Source organism: Lactuca saligna, chromosome 9, assembly GCF_052625555.1.
Source record: "Lactuca saligna cultivar CGN05327 chromosome 9, ASM5262555v1, whole genome shotgun sequence".
Taxonomy (NCBI): Eukaryota; Viridiplantae; Streptophyta; class Magnoliopsida; order Asterales; family Asteraceae; genus Lactuca; species Lactuca saligna.
In genome coordinates, this window is record NC_136425.1 from 166615959 (window position 1) to 166639993 (window position 24035).

At 37.6% G+C, this 24035-nt stretch overlaps 1 protein-coding gene across 1 annotated transcript; it reads right to left on the reverse strand.

The window, feature by feature from the left end:
• Nucleotides 1-16331: 16331 nt before the first annotated feature.
• Nucleotides 16332-22785, reverse strand: LOC145017914 (glycosyltransferase). The gene is made up of 4 exons (XM_078975864.1): nt 22418-22785; nt 22053-22321; nt 18094-18442; nt 16332-17021 (listed from the first exon to the last, which is right to left on the reverse strand). The coding sequence occupies exons 1-4, from the start codon at nt 22682-22684 to the stop codon at nt 16356-16358; spliced, it is 1551 nt and encodes a 516-aa protein (XP_078831990.1). The 5' UTR covers nt 22685-22785; the 3' UTR covers nt 16332-16355.
• Between the last annotated feature and the right edge of the window lie 1250 nt (nt 22786-24035).

Here is a 24035-nt window from a genome sequence, read left to right on the forward strand (position 1 = left end):
AGTTGGGACTCGCCGAGTTCTCCTTGCGACTCGGCGAGTTGAGTCGCGGTGGCCCCGTGATTCATGCCCAGGTGGAACTCGTTGAGTCAGGGAAGTACTCGACGAGTCAAAGGGAAAATCCTTGCGAGTTGGAGAAAATGCATAGACTCGCCGAGTCACTATAGTGCACTCGCCGAGTCCGGTCAGTTTGACCAAAGTCTGTTGACCAAGTCGACCAGTGTTGACTTGATAAGAATAGTCAACCCTAGTGGTCCAAGTAATAATTATAGATTCATGATGTCATAGGAGGATTACAGCTTGGGGGTTCGAGCACGAGTGATTCCAGGGTTCACGAATTAGCGAGACATACGAGGTGAGTCTTCTCACTATACTGTACCCGGAAGGGTTTGACTGTGTGACCGGAAGGTCGAACGTGATATGAGATATATGCCTTATGTGTAATAAGTTATTCGTTATATGTGCCATGTGTGATATGCTTGATATGGGCCGGAAGGCAATATGTTATGGGCCGGAAGGCGTGGTCATATGGACCGTAAGGTTGACGTGGTAGGATCGGAAGGTTTACCCAGTCGGGACAGAAGACCCCTGAGACACATGGACCGGAAGGTCAAGGCCTGGAAAGGTGTATGTGCGTAGGTTGTATTTTGGGGAACTCACTAAGCATTTATGCTTACAGTTGTTGTGTTATGTGTTTCAGGTACTAGCGAGGACCGTGGGAAGGCACCGGCGTGATCGTACACACACTCGGGGAAATCGTTTTGTGATCTTGTTATGTAATTGGTCGTGACTAAATTGTTACATTGGAACCTAAATTTTATTACTCGATGTTTTTAATGATTGTAAAAATGAAAAATTGGTTTTGAAATTTATGACGTTACATAGAGATTGTTTGGATGAATGGGTAAAAGAAAGATCATATGAGATTCTCCCTTTCACATACCGAAGAATCTGTTTTACTGCTTGAAAGTGGTCTATTTTTGGAGCATGGAGAAATTGACTCACTTGATTCACTGCATATGATAAGTTCGGCTGAGTGATGGTGAGGTATTGAATTGCTTCAAGAAGAGAACGATATGTAGTAGGGTCAGGAAATGGGTCACTGCTACTCAAAATAATATCAGATGTAGATAAAGGAGTTTCCACGATTTTAAAATCAAGCAGGTGAGCACCGGTACGAACAACATTGGTGTATTTTGCTTGACTCAAAAACCGACCATCGTTAGTGTAGTTAACTTCAAGACCAAGAAAATAGCAAATTAGACCCAAGACATTGATTGCAAACCCTTTGTTAAGGGGAAACAATAAACAATTGAATTGGTTACCTATAAGAATGATTTTTTATTATACATGGGACCACAAGAACATCAAAAAGATGAATATCTTTGGAGAATGAATAGTTTCCAACATGTGAAATAGGAAGAGAGGCACCATTACCAATGGTAACCTGAGTAATACCTAATTAAGGTTTAGTAGAATCAAGATTCGTTGGAGATGGTGTCATATGAGAAGTGGCACAGGTGTCAACATACCAATGAGGGGTATTTTCAGAAACATGACAACTTAAGTGAAAAACAGTGGGAAGATTTGCATCAATAGACGATGTGTGATTGGCATAAGAAGCGAGATCATGGCAACGATTCACATAGTGGCCATTTTACGACACAACTAGAAATGAGGTGAGCGATGTCCATGACCACGACCACCTAAATAGCCACATCGACCTATAACATGTTTACTACGGTTGCTTGAAGAACCACGACCAGAAGAGGTATTAGAGGAACCTTGAGATTTTTCAGTAAAAAAGGAAGCTTGAGGAGTGGACAATCCATGCATAGCTTTGAGAAAGAAGTCATAACCTTCAGCTTGAGAGAGAAGATCACTGACGGATGGATGTGATTTAATAGCATGTTGAGCAATAGATAAAGTCTCAAACGATTGTCCAAGACCAAATAAAAACCAATGTGATTTATCATGTTCATCAACGGGATAACCAATGGTTGTAAGATGGTCACAGAGAGATTTAAATGGAGACTATAATCTGCAATATACATGGTGCCTTTTTGCAATTGCTGAAGAGAGTCCCATAGATTTTACATGTGTTCAACTGATTCATGATTGTAAGAATTTCCAAAAACACACTACACCTTTCGAGTAGTAGCAAGACTAATGACTTTAGCCATGGCTTCTTCAGAAAGGGATGACATAAGAATAATAAGTGGATGTTGATCATCTTCTTGCCATAAAAGAAACGCAGTATTTGGAGACTGAGTTTCTTGAGCGGTAATAGTAGCAGGTGACGCGGGATTAGGAGTCTAAGTTGCTAGAGCAGTAATAGTAGCAGGTGGTGGGTTAAGCGATCCATCAACATTCCCAAACAATTTTTGATAGATAAGCAAAGACAGGATCTGATTTTTCCATAACATAAAATTAGAAGAAGAAAGTTTGATAGTGAGAAGATGAAGGAGGGTTGAGAGGGGGGGGGGGGGGATAGTTGGATTGGTCACCGACGGCCATGAAAATTTAACGATGGAAAAAGGTACGTAGGGTTAGGCTGATACCGTGTAAAGTATTGTAAATTCTACCATGTACACTTTGTGGGGATCAACTTATTCCATATAAATAGTACAGAAGGAGATTACAACAAGATCCTATAAAATAGGAATTATAATATGCATAGAAACAATATCACAAAAAACTAACTATGATATATATATATATATATATATATATATATATATATATATATATATATATATATATATATATATATATATATATATATATATCCTTGATATTTATCCTAAATAATTGTAACAGTCCGGATTTCCAGGTATTTATTATTATTTGTATTTTTGGAGAATTGTGAGTGGACTCGGTGAGTTGGAGCTCAAACTTGCCGAGTAGGATTGCGATTTGGATGCGGGTTCGCGTCTGGACTCGGCGAGTCCACGCTGTTTAATGAAACCCTAATTTCCGGGGTATGAGACCTATTTAAGGGGGTTTACGGCCGTCATTTGCGGCCACCAACCCCAGAGAGAACCCTAACGAGCCTGTGAGCACTTTGTGAGAGAGAAGAGGAAGATCCTTGACTATTTGTGGGTATTTTTGCATATAGAAGAGGATCAAGGGAAGAGGATACCAAAGAAGGTGCTAATCCAGTGATTTATGAGCTCAGGGACTTCATTTGAGGTATCCATTCGTTCCTTTCTCAGTCCTTGTTGTGAATCTTAGAGTTAGGGTTTCTTTGTGGAAGAGATCCATGGAGTAATTGGCCTCTTCTTGTGTTAGTACTTCAGATCTGGACCCAAAGAGGTCCAGAGACCCTTTTCCCTCAAGCTTTATGAGTGCTAATGGAGGCCATGAGCTTAGAATAGCATTCTAGAGATCATATCATCAAATAAGGCCTTCGGACCTTTGCATGAGAACCAAGATTGTGACTTTATGTGATGAATGTGCTTGGAAGGACTGGATTTAGGAGTTATTGGAACGGATCTGACCTCAGGAGTGAGTTTGAGTTCATGCATGGCATAGACTCGCCGAGTCTGAAGAACAGACTCGGCGAGTAGCATGAAGATTGTCCATAACCACTCAGCGAGTGGTCTTGCCGAGTTAAGGGGCTAACTCAGTGAGTCAGGGAGAGTCGGAGAGGGTTGACAGGTGGACTGAGTCAAACTGGAACTCGCCGAGTTGTTTTGAGACTCGACGAGTTGAGTCGCGGTGGCCCCGTGATTCATGCCAGGTGGAACTCGTCGAGTTAGGGGAGTAATTGACGTGCCAAGAGAGAATCCGAGGGAGTTAGCGAACACGTGTAGACTCACCGAGTCGCTCTAATGTACTCGCTGAGTCCAGTCAAAGTTGACCGTTGACCGTTGACCAGAGTTGACCTGTGTTGACTTAGTGGGGTTAGTCCACCTTAGTTGTGAAAATGTTAATGATGTATTGTATTATATGAGGATTATAGCTCGGGGGATCGAGTACGAGTGGGTTCAGGGATTTGCGAGCTATCGAGATACACGAGGTGAGTCTTCTCACTATACTTTACCTTGAGTAGGTAACTAGAGTTATGTGATACAGTGCTTGCATGCTATATTTGTGTTATGTGTTGTGCTGCATTATTCTTTGTGATTTATGTTGTGCATGTTTACAGAGTTAGAACCTAAGGGTTCACAGAGTTTGGGTGCACGGACCCACAGAGTTATAGCCTCGAGTGGCTAATATGTGTTATATGTGGTATTTTGGGGAACTCACTAAGCTTTGTGCTTACAGTGTTTGGTGTTATTTGTTTCAGGTACTAGTGACGACCGTGGGAAAGCGCCGACTTAATCAGTACAAACGCATGGGATTTTATGATTATGAGATCTTGGGATTTTTGTATTGCTTGGATTGAATTTCAAACATGGTTGTTTTATGAATATTAAGTGAATTATGTTTTTATAAAATTTCAAAATTTTGTTTTGAAATTTACAATGTTACAAGTTGGTATCAGAGCCTTGGTTTGAGGGATTCGGGTACACCTTCGGGAGTATTTGAACTCAAACTGAGGATTTGGAAAATATTTTCAAAAGAGAACCAAATTTTTCTAAAAGTAAAAGATTTTTTTTAGAGAAATTCAGAGAAGAAACATGTGTATGATCAGTCAGCGCCCGAACGGTGATTTCCCAAAATACTCTTATATTATATGTTTATGAATTTGATATGATGTATTCTCTTGCTAGAGTAGGATGGGTATTCCTATTAGGACTAGAGTGCCCTGATTTCTGATGCCTTAGCTTAGGGAGAGGTGAGCTGCTATGAGTTGCTTGAGAGTGAATAGGTAGCAGCGAGGAGCTTATGAGAGATCTGTTACAAAGTGATAGAGTACTTGGAAATTGGGATTCGAAGAGGAGGATTTGGGGTGTATACTGAAATGGTGTGGACAGTAGTATTGGGCCCGTACTACTGAAAGCACCGGGGCGGTGTACGGTCCAAGTAAGAATCTTCGGAATGCCAAGGATCAAGGAGGGATGAGTTGTCGAGTGTGAGTATGCTCGAATGGGTTCTAATTTATCGTATGTTGTATTTCAGAGGTTGATCATGGTGAGGACACGTCATATGCCAGAGGGCATTGGGGCTAGTGATGAGGAGATCCGTCAGATCATCCACGAGGAGGTGGCTGCGGCCATTAGGGCAGAGATACCAGAGATGTTCGGGTCTATTAAGACCACGCTGATTGAGACTTTCGACGAGCGTTATGCTGCTCTTTCTGAGGCTGCTGTTGCAGCGGCCACCGCAGTTGTTGCTGCTGCGAGGCCGCAGGGTGGTGATGCGTTGCTGTTCCGGGAGTTCAGCAACACGAAACCACCAGAGTTTGGTGGGACCCAGGACCCGGTGGCGGCTATGAGATGGATTTCTGACATAGAGGGGTGTTTCTTCACTTGCTCATCTCCTGAGCATTTCAGAGTACGGTTCGCGCTGAACTAGCTTCGCTTGGGAGCGAAGGACTGGTGGAAGTTTGTGACGGCGCACTTTACGCCTGCTGAGCTTGCGACGATGACTTAGGAGAGGTTCACTGCCATGTTCCGAGATGAGTACGTTCCCCAGGTGGAGAGGGAGCGTTTGGCCCAGGAGTTTCTGACCCTCAAGCAGGGCACTGAGTCTGTTGCGGTGATTACTAGGATGTTCCACGAGAGGGAGATGTTCTGCCCTGAGCACGTGTCCACTGAGCAGGCACGTATGAGCCGGTATTTTAGTATCTTGAGGCGAGACATTCGGGAGTTCGTGGAGAACTCCTCATACCGGACATTTTCTGAGCTTCAGGCAAATGCTCGGAAGAGGGAGATCGAGCTGGAGACTCAAGCTAGAGAGGAGGCTGAGTCTCAGGGGAGGGATCGGTGACCGGCACAATTCCAGCCGGCAGCCAAGCGGGCCAAGCCCGCTGATCCCAAATCAGTGAGCCAGAAGGGCCGTACTTGTGGAAAGAGCGGCAAGGGTCATGATGGAGTATGTAGAGATGGATCTTGCTACAAATGTGGCAAGGAGGGGCATATGGCCAAGGACTGCCCCAAGGGGTTTGTAGTATGTTTTCACTGCAACCAGACCGGACACCGGAAGGCGGAATGTCTGCAGTTATGGGGATCAGCTTAGGGAGCACCTCAGGGATCTACCCCTGCCGCCATCAGAGCTACCGAGAGTCGGCCAGTGAAGGCCGAGGCACCGAGGGCACGAGGGAGAGCCTTCCAGTTAACCGCGGAGGAGGTCCGCGCAGCGCCCGATGTCGTGGCTGGTATGTATTCTTTCGTGTATTTATTTTAATGTTGAGATATTATGCTTATATAATATTATACGTAGGTACTTTTCTTGTGAATTCTGTACCTGCCTTGGTATTATTTGACTCGGGCGCGAGTCGGTCTTTTGTATCTTTGGCTTTTAGTCAGCACATCAGTGTTAGTTGCGAGGCGCTGAGTTGGTCTCTGAGAGTTTCCATAGCTGACGAGAGGGTGATATATGCTACGGAGGTAATCCGTGGGTGCGTACTCGAGATTTACAGTGTTGAGTTCCCGATTGATTTGGTTCCTATTGCGATGGGTGATGTATGTGTCATTGTGGGCATGGATTGGTTGAGCAGATTCGGTGCGGTTATCGACTGCGAGCGACAGCTGGTGACCATACGAGACCCTAGTGGGGGAGTTCTTACGGTATACGGTGAGGGTACCCGTTCTGGATCAGCGTTTTGTTCGGCCGCTAGGGTGAGGCAGTGTCTACAACAGGGCTATAAGGGTTTTGTGGCGTACGTGATGGATACGCGGGTTGATTCCAAGAGACCGAGGTCAGTGGAGGAGGTTCCGATAGTGCGTGAGTTCCCAGATGTCTTTCCAGAGGAGTTGTCGGGTGTGCCTCCCGTGAGGCAACTGGAGTTCAATATCGATTTGGATCCGGGAGCCACGCCTATTGCAAAGGTGCCTTATCGCCTTGCACCTTCAGAGATGCAGGAGTTGTCCTCACAACTTTAGGAGCTGTTGGGAAAGGGGTTTATTCGGCCGAGCTACTCACCGTGGGGAGCGCCTATCCTTTTTGTTAAGAAGAAGGATGGTTCTCATCGGATGTGCATTAATTACCGGGAGTTGAACAAGCTGACGGTCAAGAACTGTTACCTGTTGCCGAGGATCGACGATTTGTTCGATCAGTTACAGGGAGCATCTTGGTTCTCCAAGATCGATTTGAGGTCTGGATATCATCAGGTGAGGGTGCGAGATGAGGACATCCAGAAGACAACATTCAGGACGCGTTATGGGCACTACGAGTTTGTGGTTATGCCTTTTGGGCTCGCCAATGCCCCGGCAGTGTTCATGGATCTCATGAACCGAGTGTGCAGGCCAATGCTGGATCGGTCAGTGATTGTATTCATCGATGATATCTTGGTATATTCGAGGTCTAGAGAGCAGCACGAGGAACATTTGAGGGAGATCCTCGGGGTTTTGAGATCGGAGAGGCTTTATGCCAAGTTCTCCAAGTGTGATTTCTGGTTGTGAGAGGTTCAGTTCCTGGGACATCTAGTTAACTAGAAAGGGATATTGGTCGACCCCGCCAAAGTTGAGGCAGTGATGAGATGGGAGGTGCCGAGGTCACCCTCCGAGATCAGGAGTTTTCTAGGGTTGGCCGGTTATTATCGGAGATTTATCAAGGATTTCTCTAAGATTGTTGTGCCACTCACCAGATTGACCCGGAAGGGTGTCGCTTTTTCATGGAGCCCCGAGCACTAGGCCTCCTTTGAAACGCTTCACCAAAGGTTATGCGAGGCCCCGGTGTTAGTCCTCCCGGAGGGAATGGAGGACTTTGTGGTATGCATCGATCTTGGGGAAGGGAGCGGTGCTGATGCAGAGAGGGCATGTGATAGCATACGCATTGAGGCAGCTGAAGCCACATGAGACGAGGTATCCCACCCATGACTTAGAGTTGGGGGCAGTGGTGTTCGCCCTCAATATTTGGCGTCACTATTTGTATGGGGTTCGGTACGATATACACGGGCCATAAAAGTTTGAAGTATTTGATGGATCAGCCCAACCTAAATATACGGCAGAGAAGGTGGTTGGATGTGGTTAAGGATTATGATTGTGAGATCCTGTACCATCCGGGCAAGGCTAATGTGGTAGCCGACGCCATGAGTCGCAGGGCGGAGAGCGCCCCGTTGCGAGATGTATGTTTGCGATTGACCGTGATGGCCCCGATGTTGGGCACCATTCGGGGAGCACAAGTTGAGGTAGTGAGGTCGGAGAACCAGAAGAGAGAGCGAGTTGTTGAGTTGGTATCGGAGTTTGTTACCAATGGTCGAGGGCTTATGACATTTCAGGGGCGTATTTGGGTACCGTTTGTGGGAGGAACGCATACCATTTTGATGGAAGAGGCATCATCGGTCGAAATTCTCGATCCATCCTGGGGCCACTTAGATGTATTTGGATTTGAGGAGGGAGTATTGGTGGCCCTGTATGAAGAGGGATGTTGCGTGGTTTGTTGAGAGGTGATTAACCTGTCGTAGGGTTAAAGCCAAACACTAGAGACCGCATGGTAAGTTGCAGCCGTTGGAAGTTCCTGAATGGAAGTGGGAGTAGATCACCATGGATTTTATCACCAAATTGCCAAGGACTGCTAGGGGAGTTGATGCAATTTGGGTGATTATGGACAGGTTGACGAAGAGCGCTCACTTCCTTGCTATCATTGAGAGTTCTTCCGCAGAGAAGTTAGCAGAGATGTACGTGAGGGAAGTGGGATCTCGGCATGGGGTGCCGATCTCAATTGTCTCATACTGGGATGTACGTTTCACTTCCAGATTCTGGAAGAAGTTTCATGAGGAGCTGGGTATTAGGCTGCATTTTAGTACCGCATATCACCCCCAGACAGACGGACAGAGTGAGCGGACGATTCAGACGTTCGAGGACATGCTCCGGGCATGTGTGTTGGATTTCGCAGGGAGTTAGGATATGTACTTGCCCTTGGCAGAGTTTTCTTACAACAACAGCCATCATTCGAGCATAGGTATGCCACCCTTTGAGTTGTTGTATGGGAGGAGGTGTCGGACCCCCATTTGCTGGGGAGAGGTTGGACAGCGTGTTATGGGCAGTACTGAGATAGTGCTTCAGACGAAAGAGCAGATCCAGCAGGTCAGACAGAGGTTATTGACCGCTCAGAGTCGACAGAAGAGTTATGCGGATAGATGCCGGTCCGAGCTTGAGTTTCAGGTCGGCGACTTTGTGCTTCTGAAGGTCTCTCCTTGTAAATGAGTGATTCGATTTAGGAAGAGGGGCAAGTTGGGGCCCCAATATATTGGTCCATTTCGGGTGATCGAGAGGATAGGCAGGGTAGCCTATCGATTGGAATTGCCAGCAGAGTTGGGACAGATTCATGACACTTTCCATGTGTCGCAATTGCGGAAGTGTATAGCCGATGAGTCGGCATTGGTTCCATTAGAGGATATTCAAGTGGATGCGAGCCTAAATTATGCTGAGAGACCAGTGGCAATCAGAGATCAGAAAATCAAAGTTCTGAGGAACAAGGAGGTACCTTTGGTTTTGGTTCAGTGGCAGCATCAGAAGGGGTCCGAGATGACTTGGGAACTGGAGCGTGAGATGCGCGAGCAGCATTCGGAGTTATTTTCAGAGAGAGACTTCGAGGGCGAAGTCTAGTTCTAGTGGGGGAGAATTCTAATAGCCCAGATTTCCAGGAATTTATTATTATTTGTATTTTTGGAGAATTGTGAGTGGACTCGGCGAGTTGGAGCTCAAACTCGCCGAGTAGGATCGCGATTTGGACGTGGGTTCACGTCTGGACTCGGCGAGTCCAAGTAGTGGACTCGGCGAGTCCACGCTGTTTAATGAAACCCTAATTTCCGGGGTATGAGACCTATTTAAGGAGGTTTATGGCCGTCATTTGCGGCCACCAACCCCAGAGAGAACCCTAAAGAGCCTGTGAGCACTTTGTGAGAGAGAAAAGGAAGATCCTTGATTATTTGTGGGTATTTTTGCATATAGAAGAGGATCAAGGCAAGAGGATACCAAAGAAGGTGCTAATCCAGTGATTTCTGAGCTCAGGGACTTCATTTGAGGTATCCATTCGTTCCTTTCTCAGTCCTTGTTGTGAATCTTAGAGTTAGGGTTTCTTTGTGGAAGAGATCCATGGAGTAATTGGCCTCTTCTTGTGTTAGTACTTCAGATCTGGACCCAAAGAGGTCCAGAGACCCTTTTCCCTCAAGCTTTATGAGTGCTAATGGAGGCCATGAGCTTAGAATAGCATTCTAGAGATCATATCATCAAATAAGGCCTTTGGACCTTTGCATGAGAACCAAGATTGTGACTTTACGTGATGAATGTGCTTGGAAGGACTGGATTTAGGAGTTATTGGAACGGATCTGACCTCAGGAGTGAGTTTGAGTTCATGCATGGCATAGACTCGCCGAGTCCGAAGAACAAACTCGGCGAGTAGCATGAAGATTGTCCATAACCACTCAGCGAGTGGTCTTGCCGAGTTAAGGGGCTAACTTAGTGAGTCAGGGAGAGTCAGAGAGGGTTGACAGGTGGACTAAGTCAAACTGGAACTCGCCGAGTTGTTTTGAGACTCGGCGAGTTGAGTCGCGGTGGCCCCGCGATTCATGCCAGGTGGAACTTGTCGAGTTAGCGGAGTACTTGACGTGCCAAGAAAGAGTCTGAGGGAGTTACATAACACGTGTAGACTCGCTGAGTCGCTCTAATGTACTCACTGAGTCCGGTCAAAGTTGACCGTTGACCGTTGACTAGAGTTGACCTGTGTTGACTTAGTGGGGTTAGTCAACCTTAGTTGTGAAAATGTTAAAGATGTATTGTATTATAGGAGGATTATAGCTCGGGGGATCGAGTACGCGTGGGTTCAGGGATTTGCGAGCTATCGAGATACACGAGGTGAGTCTTCTCACTATACTTTACCTTGAGTAGGTAACTAGAGTTATGTGATACAGTGCTTGTATGCTATATTTGTGTTATGTGTTGCGCTGCATTATTCTTTGTGATTTATGTTGTGCATGTTTACAGAGTTAGAACCTGAGGGTTCACAGAGTTTGGGTGCACGAACCCACAGAGTTATAGCCTCGAGTGGCTAATATGTGTTATATGTGGTATTTTGGGGAACTCACTAATCTTTGTGCTTACAGTGTTTGGTGTTATTTGTTTCAGGTACTAGTGACGATCGTGGGAAGGCGCCGGCTTGATCAGTACACACGCATGAGATTTTATGATTATGAGATCTTGGGATTTTTGTATTACTTGGATTGAATTTCAAACATGGTTGTTTTATGAATATTAAGTGAATTATGTTTTTATAAAATTTGAAAATTTTATTTTGAAATTTACGGTGTTACAATAATACTTTATTTATTAATTTTATTTATCGCTCTTTGTTAAGTTTATAACAATATTATCTACAAATATTATATCACCATAATATTTATCTATATAACAAGAATATAATGTATACACACAAATAACACTTATCTAAACAGATAACACGTACAAAGAATCCTTTATTTATTTATTTATAATCATATTTATATTTATTTATTTATGTAAATAATGATTCTTCTACGAGAGGCTTTAACGAAAAATGCAGACATTACAACAACTCCATTTTGTTGAGGTAAGTGTCGAGTTGTAAGATGCCTTTTTACTCTATTTTCTTGACAAAATGATGAAAATTATTTTGACATAAACTCTCCCCCTTGGCCCGTGTGTAGTTTATTCAACTCATAACCCGAACTTTTTTCAACCATCAATTTGAATCATTTGAAAGCACCCAAGACTTCAAACTCCCCAAATTAACTATAAAACTGCATACACAAACTATAATCGTCTACAAAAAGAAGAAAGTATTTGATTCATGTAATAGAGGTTGGTGTAATTGGACCACAAAAGTTCGCATGAACAAGTTGAAGAGGTTTTTTAGCTCGAAAAAGCGCTTGTTCTAGGAATCTGATTCGGGTTTGTTTTCTAAGAACACACCCTTCACACACTTATCAATATTTGTACTTTAGCCTCTTTAACTTGATCGACACTACCAATGTACATCCATTTAAGCGTTTCACATGCTTCTTTGGCTACGTCATTCTCAACTAACATAAGTTCCACATCCTCTAAATCACTTGATAGATAGCCGCTAGATCCCTTCGATCTTTCCGTTCTTTTACATCATTATGTTGAATTGCATCTCACACTCTTTGTGCTTGCAAACACCCTCACATCTTTATAACCCACACCGAGTAATTTAACTTAGTAAGCATCAGATAATATATCATATAACTACCATTCTTCTCGAATTTTTGAACACCATCACCTATATCTATCATCAGTAACCTTGGCATATACTTCGGAATACAATAACCACGGTCTAATACCACTTGTTGGAAATTAATTGATCTAATTGCATACAATATTAAAGGTGAATTGTCGTTGCTACCATGATGTAATTATACATAAGAGAAAATAAATGAGGCAAATGTTTTTGCAAGCTTAAAAGCTTTAGTCTTTTATAAAAGAAACAGACGGTTACATTTGGATAACAAGAACATAACTGAAAACCACACAAATATATAACCTAAGAAGAGAAATATTATAATAAAACGTAAATTATTCCCATCTAGAGAAGATCTCCTAAATCTTGGAAAGTCTATTATATTTATTTATTAATAAAGTAACCAATAAAGAGACGTGTCACTTGCTTTATCAGACAAAAAGATCAAAAGTATCTTTAAACATTCTTTTCCAGGAAAGAGAAAAATGTCATTTATTAATTAAAACAATTGTTTATTAAGAAAATTTATCTTTTCCAAAACAAAAAGATCAAAAGTATTTTTAAACAATCTTTCCCAAAAGAGAGAAAAATATCATTTATTAATTAAAACAATTGTTTATTAAGAAAAGACGAAATTGCAAGAATGGTCCCTATGGTATGTCAAAACTAGTACCTTTGGTCCAAAATGGATTTGACTTGCAAGGATGGTCCAATAGTTTCGTTTTGTTGCGAGTTTGGTCCAATTTCCTATGAACTTTTTTATAATGACGAATTTGCCCTTATATTTTAATTTTCCATTTTTATTTTATTATCAGTAATTAAAAAACAATTAAAAATAAAACAAAAATAAAATACGCTCTCTCCCTCCCCTTCTTTCTCTCTCTCTCTCTCTCTCTCTCTCTCTCTCTCTCTCTTTCTTTCTCTCTTTCTTTCTCTTTCTCTTTCTCTTTCTCTTTCTCTCTCTGTCTCTTTCTCTCTCTACAAACAAAATTAATACAGATCTGGTAGTGGATTTGTAAAATGAAGAACCCTAACTTTTATCAATTTTGTTCAATTCATTGTATGAAGTCGAATAGACTAAACACATACACACTCATATATGCATATGAATCTCAAGAACACTCGGTTTTTCCTGAGCTCAAGAACAAGAACATCATATTCACGAACTAAGAAATCGATTTCTGATGAACTGCCATCACCACCATCGGAATCAATTTCATCTATGAATTGCCCAACTCAAACCCACAAGAACACAAACAACTCAATAAACATAAAGATGAAGGTAAACTGCACCCCTTTTATCCCTTTCCCTGAATCGCAGACATCGTATACCCTAAATCAGTACAGGTTAAAGTGATTACGATTTACAAATGAAAGGGATTACAATTTACAATCTAGAAATTTTTGCGTCCTTTCCAATTATTGAATCAAATGCCAATCATGTCCCTCCCTCTTGTTCTTCTCTGAATTGGTGTGTGTATCAATTTTAGGCGTAGAAGATGACTCTTGTAGAAGAACAATGATAACAATGGCATTGTCGCTCTAAACGACAATGAGAGAAAAGCCGGGTATAGTGGTTTGACCTAGGAGGCGATGGTGTTATTGGTATTCGTCGGAGATGTTACTAGGTTTAGGTGATGGGCGAGGTACGATGGATGATGGCCAGATATACTAGGTAATGTTAAGGGTCAAGCGGGTGGGTCAGGCAAGAGAAAAGATGTGTTTTCCAACGATTGTATTCTCACATAGGTCACTGAGAGGTTGCAACATGTTTGATTTTGAAATTGTATTGAACTGATTTCTTTGAACTTGTCGAAGAAGATATATCAGATAGGCAGGGGAGGGATGAAGAAGATGAATTGTTCTTGGGTAAAAAGAAAAAAAATGGGGGGAATACGGTGGAGAGAGAGAGAGCAAGAGAGAGAGAGAGAGATTATTTTCTTTTTGTTTTATTTTTAATTACTGATAATAAAATAACAATGGAAAAATAAAAAATATAAGGGCAAATTTGTCATTATAAAAAAGTTCATAGGAAATTGGACCAAACTCGCAACAAAACGAAACTATTGGATCATCCTTGAAAGCCAAACTCATTTTAGACCAAAAGTGCTAGTTTTAACGTACCATAGGGACCATTCTTGTAATTTTGTCTTAAGAAAAACTATCTTCCCCAAAAGAGAGAAAAATGTCATTTATTTCTACCATTCCATTCCACAAAGACATAAATCTATCTTTCCTTAGTATTACATTGACAAAACTGCAAATATGGTCCCCGTGGTATGCGATTTTTTGGGGTTTTAGTCCAAACCATGACTTTTTTGGATTGATGGTCCTTTTGAGGTACTTTGGTTGTGGTTTTGGTCCCTTCCTAAATTGAAATGACTAATATGCCCTTCTGATATTTTTTTAAATCTTTTTTCTATTTAATTTAATGTTTTATTAAATTAAAATATAAGGATCTTTCTCTCTCTCTCTCTCTCTCTCTCTCTCTCTAATCGACAAGCCAAGAGGCTGCCAAACCTCTTCACCCCACTTGATCCTCCATCACCCCCAACACTCACCTCTTCGTTGCTACAGCTCACACCGCCACCGATGAAGCTAGACCAACTGAGAGAAGACACGCCGGAAAACCAGCCGTCCTCCCCCGCTATCGCCATTTCAGCGCTGAACACACTTGACAGTGAGAACAAGGCAGGAGGGCCTACATCTAGATCTAAAGTCGCTGTCGAAAACCCGGCACCAAAGGCTCCATGTCTGGTAGGTAATTAAGTTTGGGTTTAAATTCCGCTGACGTCTTTTTTGACCCATTTCGTTTAGCACGTCACCCATCTAAAAATGATTTCCAGTGGATGATTTGATTTGGGCTTGAGCACCCTTTGATTCGATCTCAAGAAGTTTTTTCTGATGAGTGATCTGAGCACACTATGTAGTAGTAGATCGTTTTTTTGTTGAGGGAGATGCATGTAGAGATAGTTCTGAAAGCTTTAAAGGTCAAGAGGTATAGAAGAGTTTTCTGAGGAAGAAGATGAAGAGGAATATTGTTCTAACAAAATTTAAAGGCAATTCTCCGACAAAATTCTTGTAATTTTACAAACCCTCTTAATCTGGAATCGGATAAATACCGGAGAAAAGACGGGAAGAAGTGTTGCTCTTAAAGATCTGGTGGGGTTTTTTCTTGTTTGTAGTTGAGCTTTAAAGATTTTGGTTTAATATTGTAAATGTTTGTGTTCATGTGTTAGGTTTGTTGTAGTGCACACCATGTGTTCACTGAAATGCTTGACCAAGGAATCAAACCCAATGTAGTTACATACACATAATTGATTCTTGCAGTAAAATTTTGAGTTTTTGGGAGGGATGATTGGAGAAGATGAAGAAGAGGATTGTTTATTGCGTATACGCGAGAGAGAGAGAGAGAGAGAGAGAGAGAGAGAGAGAGAGAGAGAGAGAGAGAGAGAGACTTTTATTTTTTTTAATTAGTTAAATAAATAAATAAGTATTTAGATTAAAGAAATGAAAAATAAATGAAAAATATATAACTCAAGGGCATTACAGTCATTTCACTATTCAGAGGGACCAAAAACACAATGAAACTAGCTCAAAAGGACCACAAAACCAAAAAAGTCGAGGTTTGGACTGAAACCCCAAAAAAATACATACCACAGGGACCATTTTTGCAATTTTGTCTATTACATTCTCAAAGTTTAACTAAAAAACTATCTAACAATTCTTTTAATTATTATTATTATTATTATTATTATTATTTCATAAAAATAAACTGAAAATTTTGGAGTTTTATCTATAATTAGATCCACCTAAAGTATTATGAGGTTTCCATCCTCAACAATAATTCGTGACATTGAACCTAATAATCAAAATCAACCACTTGATGATCACAAATAGGTGAATCCATTATCAATCACCAAAAATTAACTTAGGGATTTTAATCAATAGTTTTTCTTAAACATTTGACATATATTTTACTTGTATAGGTGCAATAAAATTATACTAATTGTAACAAAATTATACTAGTTGTAACAATCTACCTGTAAGAGCTAATGAACATTAATTTATCAACTATAAATCTGTAAATTTAAGCGTCGCAACCATAACGAGTGCAAAATCATATGATAAACATCATATCTTTTAGCTGGATTATTAACCAAAAAATGTCGTTGTACCTTCTTAACATTCTCTTGCAACTTCTTATACTTATCCTCTGATATTCCCAACAAAATCCTCTTCAAATTCGGTATATCACTCACCGACACTTGAACCGAAAATGCATCCCAATTAAGAACATCGCTAAATGGAAGAACATAGTTTTGAGAAATCAACACAGGCACACATTCTGCATAAATCGCTTCAACTATTCGTGGACTAGCCACTTCAAATCCACTAGGGCATATGCAAAACCGAGTTCTTTTCATTGTGTCAAGATATGAGACATTATTAGGAACTTTTTCATATACTTGTATGTCTTCATCTTTATCTTTCCAATGTTGGAAAAGTAGTGGTCTAATCTTTCCATGAAATTCACCGCCTGCAAAGAACGCTAGGTTTGTACGATTAGATGATGGTAGACCTCCGGTGATTGTAGTGGTTTCGGTTCTGAGAAGATTGATTTCGGGAATAGATGCGTCTTTTCTCGGATTGAAATACTCTGAGGTGTTTGCGTTGCATAGTAGTCGTATGGAAGTGAAATATAGTGAATGGACATACCATGTTGCTCTAGGACCCTGCAAACATTACAAGAATCATAATAACTCATTATGATATAAGTAATAGTTAAATGTCTATCTATGCAAAAAAAAAAAAAAAAAAAAAAAAAGTGATGAGGCTAAACACCATCCAAAGCCAACTTTATTGACCTACAAGAATCTCAAAATCCCCTGCAAATCATGTGGATCGGGCTAAATTTTGTATTAAATTTATCCAACAATTTTTCGTTTTTTTTCTCCAATTAATGCAATGATATTAAATTTTGTATCAACTTGTACAACAATGGGTTATATTCTTTATAACGTTTATACAAATTACACCAATTATGTGACCACGTTTCAAACGTATGAATCTTTACAAATGCCAATACAAGATAGACAACTCGTTCCATACTTGCATAAATTGTAAGGGTTTGGATCATAGTAGCCAAAGTCTAAGAATTTTAATTTCCAACATGAATCGGTCTCCTTATGGTCACTAGAATTTTGTGGAATGGTGACAATTGATGACACGACACGACAAAAATACACGACAGGAAATGAAACTGATACGAAACTGAAATTCGAATTCGTGTTCATGTCGTGTGTAAAAAACACGATGTCGTATCGTGTCATGTTCGTGTTCAAAATTCAACACGAAATTGACACGCTTTAGAATTTGTATGTCGCGTTTTTCGTGTAATATATGATTAAGTATTAATTAAATAAACTAATTTAATTTTAATTATCTTTGTCGTGTTTATCGTTTTTTAATTGGTTTGTTTTCTTGTTAGTTAAAATAAAACACGACATCGTGTAGTGTCGTGTAGTGCTACTTAAAACCTTATCGTATCGTGTTGTGTCAGACAAAAACACGACATGATGACCCGATTTACCACCGTTAATTTTATGTCAGCCACCAAGCTGATAGTTGTGTACATTATTTTATATCTCCTAAAAGGGTTGTCGTATATGTTGGATAATCCTTTGACGTAACAAGTTAAAATATTTTGGTCCTAAAATGAAACGTGATCACATATTTCTTATATAATAAAGTAATATATGAAACCATATTGTAAAAATACATTTTACCTTTCAAGTAATTACCTACCCAATCATGGCAAGAAAGCATGAAATGATCGGATCCAAGGCTTCTATTCCAGTAAGGGTATCTTGAAGAAACTATGTGCACATAGTCGCCAATAACACGTTCTAGGACAGCTTTGTCACGAATGATAGGATCAAAAAGGGTATCGAGAATCATGACAACACTAAATGGGAGGAAGTAGACATGGGCTTTATCCGGGTTAGATACCTTAAAATTCGGGTCGTTCTCTATAGAGTTTAAAAAGAGTCCTTCCATGGAGTAAATGTTTGTGGTGGGGCCTGTATGGAATAATGGTCGCTCCCCTTCTTTATAGATATATATTTTGAACAACTTTTCCATTAGCAAGTAACTCCTGCACGTAAAGCAAATAACAACGTACTTTTAGTATAACAATATTATGTAAAAAAAAATGGCAAAGTGCTTTTTTAAAATATAGTGATAATAACGATAGATATAAACTTCTCTTTCAAAAAAAAAAAAAAAAACGATAGATATAAACTTTTAAACTATAAGTAATTCCAAATTAAGATATTTATGATATGATACGCAGTGTTCGTTTTGAAAAAGAAATATGTATAATAAATTAGAAATTATATTAAAGGTAGATATACACATTCACTATTTTACTAGAAATACGTATAATAAATTAGAAATTATATTAAAGTTAGATACACATTCACTATTTTACTATTAATTGTATATATGTTGTCAACAACACTTGAATCATCAACATTTGGCTGGTCAAGGTAATCAGTTTTAGAGTATTTGTTATTAAACATCAATTAAATTTGTAAATTATATTTTGCAAAATATATTTTACATTCTTTTTTTTTTTTTTTATCTCACTACAAAAGTTTTAAAAGGATTGTGAAATTCTGTTTTTTTTTTCTTTTGCCAAATGATAAGGGTGAGAATGTTTTTTTTACTAAAACCTAATCGTAAATTTTGACTTTTTATTTAGAAAAAGACAAACAATCAATTTTTATCGTTTTCAAAATTGTGTTTTTGTTTTTAATTTTATTTTTTGGATTTCTTCATAACTTACTTTATTTAACAAAAAAAAATATTTTACTATATTTTATTTATATACAGAAGAACATTTATATTTTCATTTACTTACTAAAATGCAGAAAAACTCAACAATTTATCTACCACTAATTAAAAAAAAAAACTTTATATTTTCATTTACATTTTAGATTTACTAAATATTCTTTTATTTTTTAAGAAGTTACTTGAGTAAATTTTTTATTTTCTTATGTTTTATTTTAGACAAAAGGCTACATCTTTTTTTTTTTATATGTTAATCTAAAAACAAAAAAGATAAATGTCGTGTCACAAAACAACATACTGACAATTTCTTAAAGTATCGGATATTTAGGTTAATGTGAAATGTTACTAAAAATACAAAAGTTTTTTGTATTTAAATAAAATATAAATATTTTTTTGAATATTAATATATAAACAGTTATGTTTTTCTATATTTTACTCAAAATAATAATATGATGCCTAAAGTATAAATTATGAAACATGGCCACCCTAATGAGTGGTCTAAAAGGAAAATACAATAAATACAACAACGATATGACACAGATGAAAGGGAAGGGCTGAATGGTGCATGTATAATATAGAGGTTTATTAAAAATAAAATTTTAATAAAACTAAACATTATTTAATTATAAGTTAATTATTCATTTATATAGATCAAAGAAAACTATAATATATATATATATATATATATATATATATATATATATATATATATATATATATATATATATATATATATATATATACACGATTTAAGGCGGCAATTTGTCAAAATTCAGTAGCAACTACAAGACTTGAAATCATGGCGGGCCATAACGAATGTTTAAAAACCTTGATATCATTCTTTTTAATAAATAAATGTTTTTTTGTTACATATCAATCTCTAATGAGTTTTAATACTTTTCATTTGTGATATTTTTTAAATAAATAATATCCACATATCAATTTATAACTTTTTTTTTTCAAATTTTAAAATTAAAAAGTCACATAATATTATATTTATATATGTAAAGTAACAAAGTTAATAAATATTATAATAAATTACAATTAATATGTTTCTTTATTCTTTATTTCAAAATTTTATTTTAAAACATACTTATTATTTTTATTTTAATATTTTGTTTTTTTTAATCAATGTAATACACAGTTTTATACATAGTCTCATACTCATATAATAAGAATATCAATATATTCTTCATGTAAAGCTTGCTAGATTTTGCGTCATCTTATTAAATTATGTATACGTCTTCTTGCACTGAAATTTGGGTTGATATACAGATTAAAAAGATAATTCTTTGGCTGATTATCAATAATTTTTAATTTTTATTATAATGTTCATTATTTTTATGTTCGTAGTTTGTATTTTAGTGAGAAAATTTAGAAAGACACAAAACGAACCGACAAAGCACCCGCAGGTTTTTGTGAGGCGTGTGGCATATTCACATATATTTAAGAATAAATTACCAATTTGGTCCCTAATGTTATTCAAAATTATAAGTTCAGTATTTGAAGTTGTCTTGTCCTTCAATTTGCACTTCATCACTGATATCCAGTTGGAGATGTAAAAACAGTGACACCAAAAAAATAATAATGGCACTTATATTTCGAAGACGTTGCACCTAATTGAAAAATATATTTTTTACGCTACAGGAATCAGAATAGTGGTTTTGGACCCTTTGAGCACTACATAGGTCCGCCAATGGTGATATGGTCCCTATGCTTTACATAAAACAAAAATCCAGTCCACTTTTGAAGTCATTTATAAAGGTAAGAGGCCATATCCGTAAAAAAATCCATGTTAATTAAGGACAATGTTGGGAGAATTTCAGATTTTGGACTGAATTTATGATTTCTGGTAAGACATAGGGACCAAATTTGCAACTTATTCTAATTTTTATGTTGTACAACATCACATGCATTTAACCAAATAAAGCAAGGTTTAAGGGCCGAGAATCATGCATCGTGCCTCATTAACTGCTTTCAGAAGTAGAAAAACATTATTTTCATGCTACACGATATAACATAATATCTTATCTAATCAAAACATTAATTGGATTAATACCCAACCATATAATTAATACTTCAATTTGACGACTTTAATTTCCAGAAGAGTCATATGTTAAAAGAAATATTGAGATTTTGTATTTTTTTTATTACATGTAATCATTTTAGGAAACTAGTAAAAGGAATAATTAATTTGGATTATTTAACATGTTTAATATTTATTTTCTTAATTCCGATCCTTGTAGTTTCTCTTTACACAAACAATATAATATCAACTATTTTTTTTGTTGAAACGATTAATATATTATTCCTAAATTATTTAATTTATATCTAAAGCATAATTAAATTACTCCATTTATTTCCACAGCCGAATTTGAACGCTTAACCTCAAGGAGATGGTCAATATTGGATACCGCTAGACTACACTGGTTTTGAATAAGTGTTTTCTAAAAAAAAAATTAAAATTAACTTATTATTTCAAAAAAAATTTAAATGAACTTGTTAATGTTGCAAAATGACAAAACGACTTGAAAAAAGATAGCTTTCCAACCTAAATACCAATAATAATTTATATGGATTTAAATACAATTTTTTTTAAAAGCTCCACCGTTCTTTTAAGTTTTATCTTGAGGTTGTTTGATGGTTGTATCAAAAGATAATTGAGTCACAATAATGATAAAGTAGTACAATTGAAAAGAAATGAAAAACTCACTTTCTTGATTTTTTTTTTGTAACAAGCTAAGAAAAGTCTTTTCATTTGTGCATTGCTTATAGTGTATTAAAACCTGTCTTAAAAGAAAGTCTTTTCATATGCAGAAAAAAGGGGTTTCAAACGTTATATATGCGATCCACCGACAACCCGAATATCACACAAAACACAAATTTGAACTGAAATGAAAATAAAAATATACCTGTGAAACATGTAAGGATTTCTGTAGATACTTCCATGGGGGACATAATCGCGATCATGAAGAGGGTAAGATGAACGGCTGAGATTCATCCCCGCATCTCTGATCAAAACCCTAGCTCTAGCGAGTTCAGCTTCAACTTTCTCCAACTTCTCATCTCTCTTCTTCTTCTTCGATCTCCTCAACAACGTCTCATCTTTCAACTCCTTAATCAATCTACTCACCACCTTATTCATTTTTCCGTTTTGCTTCTTACACGCATCAGAATCACACTATTCAAACAGATAAAAATAATCAATATTCTTACATGTTTAATTCAAAATAATAATTAGATGGCTAATTACTAGAGAGTTAGATTGATGGATTACATGGAACATCGAGTACAGTGCAGTTTTGGGGTTTAACGGTGGTGGTAGCGGTGGTTGTAGGTGGTGGAGATTGAAGGAGTGAATAGAGAAGAATGATGAAGAAGAAGAAGGCCATCGCCATGGCGATAGTGAGGAAGGAAGAGAGAGGAGAGAGAGGCGGTTGGAGGCGTACGAGACAGCGGCGACAAAAGCTACGGCAAAGAGTGTGACGGAGATGAGAGTACACCATTGATTGTTCGATCTGCAAATCTGCGTTCTGCAGATCATCGATCGACAAGTTTTGGGTTTGTTTTTCAGAGAGAGAGAGAGAGAGAGAGAGAGAGAGAGAGAGAGAGAGAGAGGAATAAGAAAACCAGGTGGTTCGGTTTGCATGCAATTAGGAAACTTCCGATTCTCTAGAATTAATGTTAGAGTAATTTACGAGAATAGTCCCCTAGGTATGGTTATATTTGCAGTTTTAATCCAACTGTAAAAATATGGATTAATGGTCGCAATTTAATTATTTACATATTTTGCATTAATGGTCATCCGGGCTAACCTGTCAAAAATCAAACATTAAGTACGAGTAAAATGACCAAAATACTCATAGTTTTTCTATTTTTTGTTAATTTTATATTTTATAAATTCTAGGGACTAAATATATAAACTCTAGGGACTAAATATATAACTGAGAGGAAATGTTTTTCTATTTTTAATTAATTTTATATTTTATAAACTTTAGGAATTAAATATATAAAATCTAGGGACTAAATAATACCGGCAGGAAATGAAGTAAAAGCCTTAAATAATAATAATTCTTTTTAAAAGGTTTTTTTTATTACCTGTCAATCTCTTATAAGTTTTGAGACGTATCATTTTATTGTATTTTTTAAATAAATATTATCTATTTGTCAGTTTTTAGTTTGCTTCAATTTTTAAAATTAAATTCATATGTTTATATATGTAAAGTATTAAATATCATATTAAATTGCAATAAATACGTTTTCTTTTCTTATTTTAAAATTGTACATTAAAAAACTAGTTTATAACCCGTGGAAACAACGGTTACAAAATTAATTAAAATTTCATTGTAAAAATTCAAAATTATTAATGAATTATTTTAAATAAATTATTAATTAAGATATATTTTTATTAGTTATGTAAAATTATATTCGTTGATTCAAATAAATATGTGAAATTAATTTTTAATTTATATCAGATAACTTTTATTTGTGAATTAATGTAAACAATAATATAAAATTTAAAATGGAAAATGGAAAATAAATAGATTGACAAGTAACATCACATTAATTAGGAGGTCTAATAAATTTGAAATAAAGAATTAATTGATTGACAAATGGGATCATATTAATTAGGATGTCTAATATGGTCAGTGACGGAGCTTGAATTTTTTCTTTGGGGGGGGGCCGAAAGTATAATAAGTATGAAAATTGGAGAGCGGGGGGGCCAAAGCCAAATTTTATAGCTTTTGGGCATAATATGTAAAAATTTTAATACTTGAGGACTAATTATGACAAAAAAAACAGGGAGGGACCACAACCCCACCTGGCCCCAAAGAAGATGCGTCCCTGAATATGGTGACACATGACAAAACAACTACTTTTTTATTAGTATAAAG